General features: G+C 37.2%; 2 protein-coding genes across 2 annotated transcripts; one reads left to right on the plus strand and one right to left on the minus strand.

Moving 5' to 3' along the window:
- Window positions 1-5,066: 5,066 nt before the first annotated feature.
- LOC120348366 (NADH dehydrogenase [ubiquinone] 1 alpha subcomplex subunit 5-like) lies at window positions 5,067-7,302 on the plus strand. The gene is made up of 3 exons (XM_039418484.2): window positions 5,067-5,226; window positions 5,927-6,088; window positions 7,073-7,302. Exons 1-3 carry the CDS (start codon window positions 5,212-5,214, stop codon window positions 7,235-7,237), a joined length of 342 nt encoding a protein of 113 aa, XP_039274418.2. The 5' UTR covers window positions 5,067-5,211; the 3' UTR covers window positions 7,238-7,302.
- LOC120348364 (nucleolar complex protein 4 homolog) lies at window positions 6,906-9,247 on the minus strand. The gene has a single exon (XM_039418483.2). It carries the CDS (start codon window positions 8,931-8,933, stop codon window positions 7,377-7,379), a length of 1,557 nt encoding a protein of 518 aa, XP_039274417.2. The 5' UTR covers window positions 8,934-9,247; the 3' UTR covers window positions 6,906-7,376.
- Between the last annotated feature and the right edge of the window lie 3,189 nt (window positions 9,248-12,436).

Consider the following 12,436-nt stretch of genomic DNA (forward strand, 5'->3'; position numbering starts at 1 on the left):
CTGAAATAAATCCACATTAATCGAAACGCATTATTCGACCCCGAACCTGGATTTAACAAATTTTGTCTGTATCTTATCTTCCTGATGGTAGATATGCGGCACCATTGCGTCCTCTCTGTTTTCAAAAGTGCGGCGGACGGATAATATAACAAAATGAATTCAAGTTCCAATCCTTTGAGAGTCAAAAATAAATTGTCAGCAGACTTTATCCTAACCCTACCTGTTCACTAGTAATAAAATATATTCTAACTTTATATTATCTTAGATCTTTATCTCCTCGGTCCTTTACACATTTTGATCATTCAAGAACAACGGATGTTTCCCCGGGCATCGGTTCCTTGTTTATTTCTGTACCAATTACAAATCAGCAATAAGTTAACTATGACGTAACAATTGGAATTTATGCCGTCGCTCAGACACTTCTTTCGCTTAGACCAGGGGTGGGCAACCCCTGGCACGCGAGCCCATTTATTCGGCACACGAGCGAGGTCTCGGAATTGAGATCATTCTCCTTCAGGTAAAAAGCTTCAAGACTATGAATTATCTGATGAAACTCGGTTTTCGTTTATTCATTATGGTTTGTTAACAATCCGTTATTTATTTAAACTCTTTTTGCCCTTTCATTGCGTATATGGCTACAAATAAATATATTATGAAGAGCGCTGTGCCTGTGCCACCCTTTCTCTTCATTTCTACTTGATTTATGAAGTTGTAAAGCTCATGTTGGCTAGAGTTACTTGCTAACTTACTGTCATAAATTGATTTCGAAAGAAGTATAAGCGATTAGGGAAGGGAAGACAAGAGAGGAGTGCAGAAACGAACTATTGCGTGATTGGGATGCCCGAGAATTTTTCGTGTTCTAAAAACTTTGCAACTGCATTACTCTCCATGTTTTCATCTACATATTATGCTTGTGAATTTTGGTTCTCAGTTATGAACTTTATTGGGGGCTCCCGAAGTATGCGAACCAAGATGGCGGACATCGGAATGTAATATGTGTACTAGGTTAGGGTTAGGCCATAATTTTAGGTATAAATACTACCGGAGGCTCTTGGCTAGTCTTCGAACTGATAATAGGACTAAAATGAGGAAAATTGGAAAAAAATTATTGCCTAACCCTAACCTGTTACCCATGTTACGTTCCGATATCCGCCATCTTGGTTCGCATACTTCGGGAGCACCCTTTATTGAGTCTCGTAATAGGAGTAGCCTGGAAGTTATAAAATATAAACCCAATGTAAAATCTTTATCAGCGGTAATGCAGCTGATATAGAATAAGAAAAGTAATCAAATCTATTTGTCAAACTGATATTTTCCCGATTATTGAATCTGTCTGTACACGTTTAAAAGGTTTATTATTGTGTATTTCTGCTTTAAAAGTGGCAAAGCATTGTTTTTAATTTCGGTCGGCACGCGGAACAATTTTGTCGATAAAATTTGCCGATTTTGGCACGCGAGTCAAAAAAGGTTGCCCACCCCTGGCTTAGACAGATATTGTAGCGTGATTGTAAGTATTGCCTCTTTTTGGTAGTTTTGCGTGTTATTCGTCAGTTTTTAGTTGTGTTTCTAAAAAATAGTTATTAAATCACATAACTTAGACCAGGGGTCACCAAACTACGGCCCGCGGGGCGGATCCGGCCCGCGACGTCATTTTATCCGGCCCGCGGCGTCATTTTATCCGGTCCGCAATAACACACAAAAATGGCTAAATTTTTTTCCAAGGGAGATTTTCATGAGCATCGTCGTCTTTGTTTATTTCGTAACATTGGCCAATCGGCAAGATGCAAAAAAGTGACGTAATAATAGGCCTTTCCGCGTCCGCTCAGACACTTTTGTCACCCTGACAGATTTTCAGTCGTGGTTGTAAACAAAACTTCGTTTTTGCGACTTTGAATTCTACCAGTACGTAACGTTTTCTGCGAAACACTTGTACACTCGTGGCGCGTGCTTTCGACGAAACTGTTTGTTTTTTGTGCTAAAATAAACGTCGAATGTGCATTTTGTGCAGTACTGTAATCCCTCGCGTACTGCTCCAATTTCAAAAGCCACACTAACTTTTGTACTGCTTTAATGGGGATATTCATGTAGGTATATTACAAAAAAATTGAAGTCCATCCGATTTAAATAAAAACTGCTCCAGTGGAAAGATCTGAGTAAAAATAGAAAACGATACCAAGTTTATAATAAACGGTCAAGAAATAACGGAGATATCGGAATTTTAGTACCGCCCGACAGGCCAATTTTTTCCATAATGATTGTATTACTTTTTTGATAAGAACTGAACTAAATATGGAAAAATAACACATATCAATCACTAATCTTTCGATGTGCGTCACATCTATGGTATATTGAGACTATTTCAGACTTTTATTCTGGAAACGGTCATTGACACCGCCGAAAGATCGTCGCAAATAAACGCTGGAGTTGTGCATGGTAGTTTGACAGTGGTTCATTGTGGGTAATAATTAACGATGTGCTGATTGTACGAACTTCATAAAAATTGTATCGAGTTAGGAAAGAAATACACACGTCCACATACATTTTATTGGTGTCCATAGACAATATCATTAATTTGCACTACGTATAACTGGAGCGTAATTTTTAAAAGCGTCGAATGTTGGGAAATTTATGCGCTAATGAAAAAAATCAAATACCAGATAATAGTTGTTTATTTTATCTAAATTATGTCAAAATTTTATAGTATTCCAAGCTACAGCAGATAGTCGTTTTTATGAGAGGTATTTCAACTCGGCGTAACGGTACTTAGCAGACCGTAGTAGTATATATTTACGAGCAGACGTGATGCGTACATTTTTTGCCGAGGATTTTGTAACATTTCTAATTCATGACAGCAACGTTTTGATAACAGCTAAACTCAGGATAATTGTCTAGATATAGAAATCTTGTTAATTTTTTTTCCTAGGATGTTCTCGTTCTATATTCTGCGATATTCCCAACATTTGTGAATTTATTGTATTGCATTGACAAAAATATTCATCCGGCCCGTTTCAACACAATTTGAGTCATACCCGGCCCGCGGTCAAAAAAGTTTGGTGACCCCTGACTTAGACTATGGATAGAATAGCACTAGCCTAAAATCAGCTATCAGTACCTAAAAGCGTCACGTTGTTTATTGTTTTGAACACGTGAGTCAGTTTATAAGCGTCAACTCTCCAAAACACTCTAGAAATCAGCGTTGAAAATTTTGCAACGATAAACTATGGGAGAATTTTTCAGGGGCCAAGGGTCGGCGAAACGTCCATTTATGTCATTGAATATGAACGAAATAAGCTATACATTACTATGACTCATGGAATAATATTTAGACATTTTGTAGCACAATACCTCGGCTTGCGTCTTCCAGTTTCGAGTATCATATTGTAGACGTAGAGTACTGGCAGTCTATAAAATAATTATCCAAGTTCAAAATATCTTCCAATATGATCTGACGTCAAGTTTCTTCATAATATTCACTTTAAGTTATTGTATGAGCGACAAGTACCAGGCAGAACAATGCAAGAAAACAGAAAATACACAATAAAAACACTTTGAACAGTACTGATGATAGCTAATTCCCTGACAACAACAACAAGAGAGCTACGCCCAAATATATGGACACGTCTGTTAGCAGTACAGTACGGTTTACCGTACCGTCGATCAGCGTAAGGAAAAAATCGTAGCAAAGTACCGTAAGGACTTCGTTACGAACCATCGACGTTCGATTGGACATGATCAAAAAGAAGAGCAGTGTCGGCTATGCGTCCGCAGAACGTTCGGTGACGTCATAGCAAACAAGAACAAATCTCACAGAGCTAACAGAAATATTTGAAATAAATAAAAGTAAAAGCCTTCTGGAGAAAAATTTCATCTTTAACCAGTAAAAATTTCGAAGCAATCGGTCCAGTAATGAAAGAGAAAAGCGTTTTTTTAGATTTTCCACTAGATGTCCAAAAAGTATCAAAGAACAACAACAAGACCAACATAATATTGAAACGATCGTTATGTCCACTACGTGTTCAAAAATTACAACGTTAAAATTACTGCAATGGCACTTTACTGAAACAATAATATCAGCCTCCTGTCGAGCACAGCGTTTTCCAAACTTTTTTGGCCTGGGAACACTTACGCTTTTTATCTCGCCTCGCGGAACACCAAAAAATGAAAGGGTGAAATTGATAAAGAAAAATGGTGTAATGCAGCGGCCCCAAAAGGGTATGATACTAGTGCGCTGTAGCGTGTTGCAAAATGCGCCGCGAAAACTAACAGAATTGTGTTCAACATAACTAAAATATGATTGAATATTTTGCATATTGCATTTATTATAAATGTTTATTGCTCCCTATTTTAAATGCTGTGTATATTGATCAATAATTCATTTTACCTTTTTTTGTCGTTTACTTTCTATTACGTAGTGTTTGCCTCTAATGTTACCTAACAATGCAGTTAGAAGTACTTGCTGCAATTTTGCGAGCTGCAGTTTGTTTATTTGCTGAATCGAGTTTAGCGAACATGAGTGATTTTTTTCAGCATTTTAAATAAAAAACCAGGCAGAGCTCAAAAATGAAGACCTTTTGCTTTTGTCCGCTTTAGGCCGACCGTGACGCGATATTGAACGATCGCAGGTTGGGCGACAACTTCACGATCCCGAGATAGCCTTAGCGACCAATTAAGTCGTAATTTTGGTCCCCTCTCCGCGGAACACTTGGAAGATGCTCGCGGAACACAGTTTGGGAAACGCTGGTCTAGCATAAAAACATCCAACAAATCCCCATCCCGCAGTCACAAAACCACAAACAGACATCCATGATAACCCACCGGAGACCAGAGGCACTCCCACAGACACTCATGACCAGAATCCAACCGAAAACCAACCACACTGTACCGGTACCAACCACATCACACCACAGCACACGGTAACATGATTTCAAAGACAGATCGACAGTGTCACAGCGTCCTCAGTGTTGAAAATACAAAATACAGTAAGAATATGACATCATTTAACAGTTAAAACAAGGTTCGTCACAATATCATTTCAATATTGGATTCGGACTCGGAGTTCCGATAACTGACTCCGGGCCAACATTCTCCGGTTTTATTGCTGCAACGGGTTTGTGATTTTGGCAGCTAAATTTCGAGACTTGCAAGCGGTTTCTGCCTTCTGGGAGATCTTCGGCATTGTTTGTAATCTGTGAGCTGATAGGAAGGTCTAAGATGGCGTCCAAGCTGGTAAGATTTTTCACCATACAACATATATGCTATTTACTGCAGTACCGGTACTAACCTGCTAACTGTTATCAGAATACTGTATTCTGGCGGTACCGGTAGCAGTATAGGTACAAAACTGAATCAAACTGCAAAACTGAAAAGAATACTTGTAATCTGTGCTTCCATATCATATCACAGTACCTTATCACTGTATCGTGGGCACCTTTGCCGTACACAAACAAATGTTGTCAGTAAAACATCCAACAAGTTGACTATTAAACAACAATTCCTGAATTCACTAGACGAATCCTCCGAATCACCAAATTCGGAGATTATAAATTCTAATTTGGGCGCACGTTCACTAAACGGCCGTAAGTACTTCTAATTGGCATTTAACAAACATTTTTACATACGTTGATCCTAATCATGATTTGGGAATCCCACCATGGTTTTGCGGCAGCTCTAGGCGCCACAAAATAATTGAAACTGCACTTGCTAATTTGAGTAGTCTGGCGAGTGTATATTACGAGATTTTTTTTTTAGCAATCAAATGCCTTGTATCTGTGTAACATACGGTAGTGCAATAGTGTACAGTACGGTACCGGTAGCTATCATGACTGGTGATCTAAGCTTTTAATCTCATATCAAAAATGTTTCATCCACGTAGAAATGAATTTGGTGGCATCGTTTCGAACTATACTGTTAATGCATTTTTGTTCAGACAACAGGGTTAGTGGGATTAGCCGTGGAAGCAAATGGCAAACAGAAATTAGCATTGCTTTACAAGAGAACACTTGAAATAGTGGGGAATATGCCACAAACTGCAGAATATCGGCAGAAAACAGAGGCTGTAACCAAGCACCGACAAACTATTCTCAACAAGGTAAATACTACTGCTATTTTTATCTTTCAAGCATTTGAGAGGTAAAATAATATGACTGGAAAAACTAGAACAGTAATTAGAGGTCAAAAATTTAGGAAATTAATTAATTTTTGTCTCATATCTTATATCAGACTGATCCATATAATATATATTTAACTGAGAGGTGGCCACCTTTTTCGTCTTCAATATTTTAAATTCATCTACAACAATTTAAATGAGTTTGAATTAATTTCCCTTTCAATCTTAATAATAGCTATGAGACCAACTGTATAGGTAACACAAGAATATGATAATTCCAAGCATTGTTGTGATTTTTGGTCTCATGGCCACCCAAACACTATGAACTAATAATGGTGAAGTATGTAGGAATATTTCATTGCCAAATCTAGGCCCTTTGCAGCAAGAAACCAAGCAAACTTCTGTTACTCTCACAAGATTCCACCAAACATTCAAAGTTGTGCATTGGTGATTAGTTCTGAATGCTAGTCATTACTCTTAATGTGTTATCAAAACAGCTTACCAGAAAATGGGCAAATCCGGCCAGTTGTGTAATTTTATCTGGCCCGTCTGATGCTGCCACAACCAAACTAAAACCAAATTTTGAAGTATACTAAAAATAGCTCAAGTTTGTTGAGATTGCGAATAAATTTAGTTTTGACATGTGGCCTATTGTTTTCCACTTTTGCTTTTCTAACACTGTAAATATTGTTCATAAAATGTAACTTTTCACACTTACATGGCCTGTGCAAAATTTTTCGCCCTGGTCCAGAAAACCTTGCCTATCCCTGCTCTTATAGCTCTCATTGACACAGTGAAAGACTCTTGATTTATATTTAATTTCGTCTAATCATTTTGTTGGAAATTAAAAAGACGAAGATCATGCACACTTGGGCAGGACTATCAGTTAAATTCCTTATCACAATATCAACAGACTCTCATTTATCCATGATGTCTACATGCCATTTTCTCTCTATCATTTTACAGTACACAGATATGGCACTGGTAGAAGAGCATATTGGAAATGGACAAATTGAAGAACTCATAATTCAGGCCAAGAATGAACATCATCTTGCCAGGGAAATGGCAGAATGTCGACCATGGGAGACATTGGTTGGAGAAGCACCACCTGGACAATGGGACTGGCCATGAATATTTTTGAATATATTATAATTTATTTTTATTGTGTTCTTCTGATTACAACATCCACCTAATGAGCTGTGAGAATATTTATTTCATGCACAAGGGATATGGGAATTAGGTTTAAGAAGATATTGCATAGTCCTATTTTCTAAACTGACCATAGTTCCATTACAGCATCATCAAATCCACCAAACAATGTTTTTGGCGCTCTGTAATTCATAGGAGCGTCTACAATTTCCTTCTCGCAAAGTGTATCAAACATTTCTTCATAAGTATTTTCAAGCAAGTCTGTAATGTCCTGCTTTGGTCCCTTGTCAATGTTTTTTATCGCAGCGCTTACCGAAGATGAACAATGTTTCGAAAGAGCTGTCAATTCCCATAAAAAGCTTTCCATCGCTTTGCATTTTGCAGGATCAACTTCTGCTTCCAAGTATGGATCGCCAGCTAAAGCTTTCTTTTGTAAGGCTTTGGTATTTTGGTTTATGAGAATTTTTATAGAAGGGTGTCTGTCAATTAAAGTCTGAATAAAATTTACCAATAATTCTTGCGCGCAGGTTGGTGCAACTAACGTCAATCGTGAAAGTCTTTTAGCAAATGCTGCAACCAAATATGCAGGCAAATGTGTTGATGACAGGAAAACATCCAAAAGAAAAAAAAATCTTGGCTGATATTTAGCATCAAATACCCTTGGGTGAACCATGCTGTATAAATGAGTGTAAAAATCTGGATATTCCAGATTATGTTCATTCATTAGAATAAACAGGCTGTGTAAAGACAAGAGAGCTATACCACCTCCTTTGTTGAAAGAACGTGTAAGGAAATCAGCCAGGATACAAGGGCTTGCAAAATTTGGTATAACACATTTCTGAAGTATTACAAGAACACTTTTGAAAAGATGACTATCCAAATCATAATTCAAAAACTCAAGCCAGGCATTTCCAAAGATTTTCCTTTGCTCTTTTAAATCTAACGCCTTAGGAAATGGAATTGACGAGTCCTGATACTTTTCAGTGACGACTGGATCTTTGTTGACCGCTGGAAAAATTCTTTCTACACCATTATTAGCCAAAGTATGTAAGTTAGTTTCATCCATGACAGCCGGCATGCTTTCAGATATTGAATTCAGTAAAGTGAATATATTTTGCAGCATCATAGACTTCAATTCTATTTTTGAAAGACATTCTGCTGAACATTTAGTAATACATTTGAGGGCAAAATATCTAACATCATCGAGTTTCCAAATATTCGTGCAAACATCTTGCATATGATTGGATGTATCATTTATTATGAATGCACAGATCAGCGATTCTAACTCTGTTTCTGGAAAGCTAACATTGTCTTTTTGCAATGCGACCCCAATTTTACTTTCCATAAATCTTAAAACAGTTACTATGCATTTTTCCTTTAAAATATCAGAATCGTGGTCCAGCAGGAGCACTATTTTTGCAAGGCATTCATTATAACGAATATTGATCCATTCTTGATATTCCGACATTTCTTTAGATACTCCTTTTTGTTTGGTTAACTCATTGTTACATATAGCATTGCAAAAGTATGTGCCCACGCCATCCAAAATAACATTCAACACTTCTTCATTTTCTTCAAAATTGATTAGCGGGATTAAATCCACAATCTTGTTACAATTTTGTCTGCTTTGTAATAACTCTTCAACCAAATTATTGATTGATTTTAATGACATGGCCATGATAAATATCAGGTACAAATCATTTAAACTGAAAAGTAAGTATGCTATTGATCATAATCTACACATGAAAACATACTGATCAGGCACGTGATGCCTATATTCTAGTACTACACTTTTTTGGTTTCGTTTGCTTTCCCGATTCTATAATTAGTTTATTTATTTTGTTTTTATCAATTATTTTATCGTCTATTGCTGATTATGGAGTCGAAATAAACTTATACTCATAACTCGGATATAAAAATCCTTAATACAGTAATACAGAAACACCATGAAGTGAAACTATTCAACCATATTAACCGAATTGTCACATTTTGGTAGAAAACATGGTCATTCCATAACGTAAAAACAACATAACGTAAAAATGCCCGATACGGTAAGAAGAGAAGGGCTGAACTACCGGTGGCGGTTGGTCGGCATCAAAGCGACTACAACACGGTCGGCATAAAGATTGTTTTAAATCCAAAGCAGCATGTGCAGTTGTGCAACAAAGTGAAGTTTTAGGAGTCAAAGATTTTTTGTTTCGGATCGAAATGGATCCCACTATCAATTTGGCATTTAACTACAACCATAACGATTTGGCAATCGCTATAAAATTACCAATATGATCTGGTATATTAGTCAATGGGTCTGACAGGTATATTTTATTATTTTCCAAAAAATGGTAACCGGACGAGAATCCGTGGTTCGCCATATTTAAGCTATTTTATCGGCTTTATCTCCCATCGAGATAAATATATAAATCCTAACCTTTTAGGTGTGTGAACAGGTACCACTTCTTTTTGGCAAACCTGTTTTATATTCTGTGCGCTTTCAACCTTGATTAATATTTTATCTGCTCTTCTGATTCTACATACAGTTTTTATTCGTTTTTTTTCCCCACTTTATCGTCTGGTATGCTGATTAGGAGTCAAAATACATATGTGTGGACTTTGAAGGATGGTTGTAGTCAACTTTTTTTGTATTCATCCTAGGAAGAGGGAAAACCACTGCGGTTTGAATACTTCAAGCATTTGCGGGATCACCAGATTATAAAATCAACCAATCGATCAATTGTATTTTGGTCGCAACTAAAATAAAATAACAGCAAAAACAAAATAACGACACATACACACATTTCCCTATATCTGATTGATAAACAATCGCGTTGGTGTTTACCTGATGCACAAATCAAGACGACACGGTGATTCTACTAGGAACAATTGAGAAGACGTCAAATATATAAATTATAAAGAATAGGATTTTCATATATATATATCTCCGAGGGGAGTCGATGAGACTAGTCGGTAAATTCATAATGCCAGATGAAAGCCGTAGCCGGTCATTAATCTCGTGAACCTCCATGCTAGGAATTCAAAAAAATGCAATAATTGCAGGTTTTTAAAGTAACCATCACCCTTGGTTAGCTTTCCTGGTAGAAAAATCACTTTTTATTTAGACCTTGTGACGGATTTGGAATATCTTATCTCCTATTATGCTAAGAACTAAATTTTATTTTAATATTGCTGTGGGCTATTATTTTGCTCTCTAGCAAAATACGGTAAACTTTAGTATGTCTACGAGGAAAAAATAAACTCATACATCGATCTTGGATGCTCAGACAAATTTCCTAGTTTCATGTGCTTGACTTGCGCTTTGTGCTATGGAAGCAATGAAGTCTCTAAAGTAGCCTACCAATTGAATCTTATAAACATGGATTCAAAGCTCGCACACATTCTGTGTCGTATACAGCTCATTAAACAATATAAGCACGTTAGGGCACCAAGCAAAGAGTGGCACCACAGAAATTTTAATAGTAGAATTTTATATAGTTTTTCGGTGTTTATTTAAAATATTACGAGTTCACCATACGACAAAAAACATCAAAATGTTCGCTTATTTTTCGTCTTCAAGTATCATATTAATATATTATCCTTATTTATCAGTAATAAACAATGAAACTTATTTATTGGACACGAAAGAAGCCTATGAGTCGTTTAGTAAAATTGTCGTTGTTTTTTCTTGTGCCTTTATTTTTTTAGTAAAAACACTCCTCTGTTTTCAAGCGTGGGCCATGTCATATAGTAGGGCGGGGGAAGATAGACACACGGGGTTAGATGGACACTTTTTTTCAAATTGACCTATTGGCGACATCTTATGGGGCTTGGTTCTGCAAATGCCATTGCCGAGTTCGTTGCTAAGGAGGGAATTCGTTCTAGCCATTTCGGTTCAGCGCTTGGCGTAGTTCGTCAGTTGTGTAGCTTTCCACGTGGCTTGTGATTTTTGAAGGGTGAAAAAAGGGCATTTAGTAAGGATACGTTTTTCTTGGAGGCACTATATGCTCATTTTCAGCGAAGGAACTCTGAATCGCGCATTTGTTGGTAAGTTTATACTTACTGACAATGATTAAGGACTAACTGAGCGACTTGTGCCATCTAGCAGCTAACTATATCTTTCAGCATGTGATCATGTAAAATGGGGGGGGTTATGAGGGGGTAATAAATTTCTTGCGTTTTTCGGGCTTATATTTACTTTGACCGTTCAAACCCGTTCTTTGTGAATAAGATTCCAGAAAGTCTTCTTTTTAATTTTGTTATTGCTTTTACCTGTCAAAACACTTCTTGGATAATCTCAATAATCTTATGAAATTATGGGGGGTGGCCATCTTACCCTTATGTACTATCACGTTTTTCCAGATGCAAGTTTTGGATGCACGGGAAACAGAAAATCCTAAAGAATGTTGAGAAAATACCAAAGAATATCAAACAGAGGCAAATAACAAATAGAGACTAAGATGTACCACCTCATGAGGTTAACACCACGACAGAGGTAGAAAGTGTCACAAGTGAACCATGCTGCTCTGTGCTCTCTAACGATTTTTTCAAGTAGAACTTCACCAGGAGTTCAGTTAGTTTCTGATAAAGTCAGTGATTCTTTGGGGCAAGAAAATAGCAGAGAAATGATAGCACCAGTTTATCATTTGAATATATTTGCCTCTTCCAGTAGCCACTCAGAGAGCCAAGAGGCAAAGAAAGCCATTCAGGCAGGAATTAGAGTGTTAACAAGTGAGAAATATGTAGCCGAACTGTCAGCACTCGCAGAAACAACGCCACCTAGCTCGTTCAGGAAAACTACAGCACTCGCAGAAACGATGTCATCTAGCTCGTCTAAGAAAGTTGCAGCTCCCAGGAAGAAAAAAGAAAATAAACGTAAGAATGAGCGACATGAAAGATATTGTTACAGTAACCTCTGTGCTGTCTGCAACGGCAATTTTTTTGACGACGAAGAGGACGAGGGATGGATTCAGTGCCAGAAATGCCAAAAGTGGCTTCACAATATTTGTGCCGGGATTTATAGAAAACACATTGTGTTCTTCCAATGTGATGACTGCTCTGCTTGAAGCTTTTTTGTATAAATATTTTCATTCGAATGTAAAATTCCATGACGATAGCTTTCATGCTATCCCAGATGTTCTTTTGGTGTTATGATTAAGATTTGTGTGAAAGTATGATCAAATAAAATTTGGC

The sequence above is a fragment of the Styela clava genome, chromosome 1 (genome assembly GCF_964204865.1).
Source record: "Styela clava chromosome 1, kaStyClav1.hap1.2, whole genome shotgun sequence".
NCBI lineage: Eukaryota > Metazoa > Chordata > Ascidiacea > Stolidobranchia > Styelidae > Styela > Styela clava.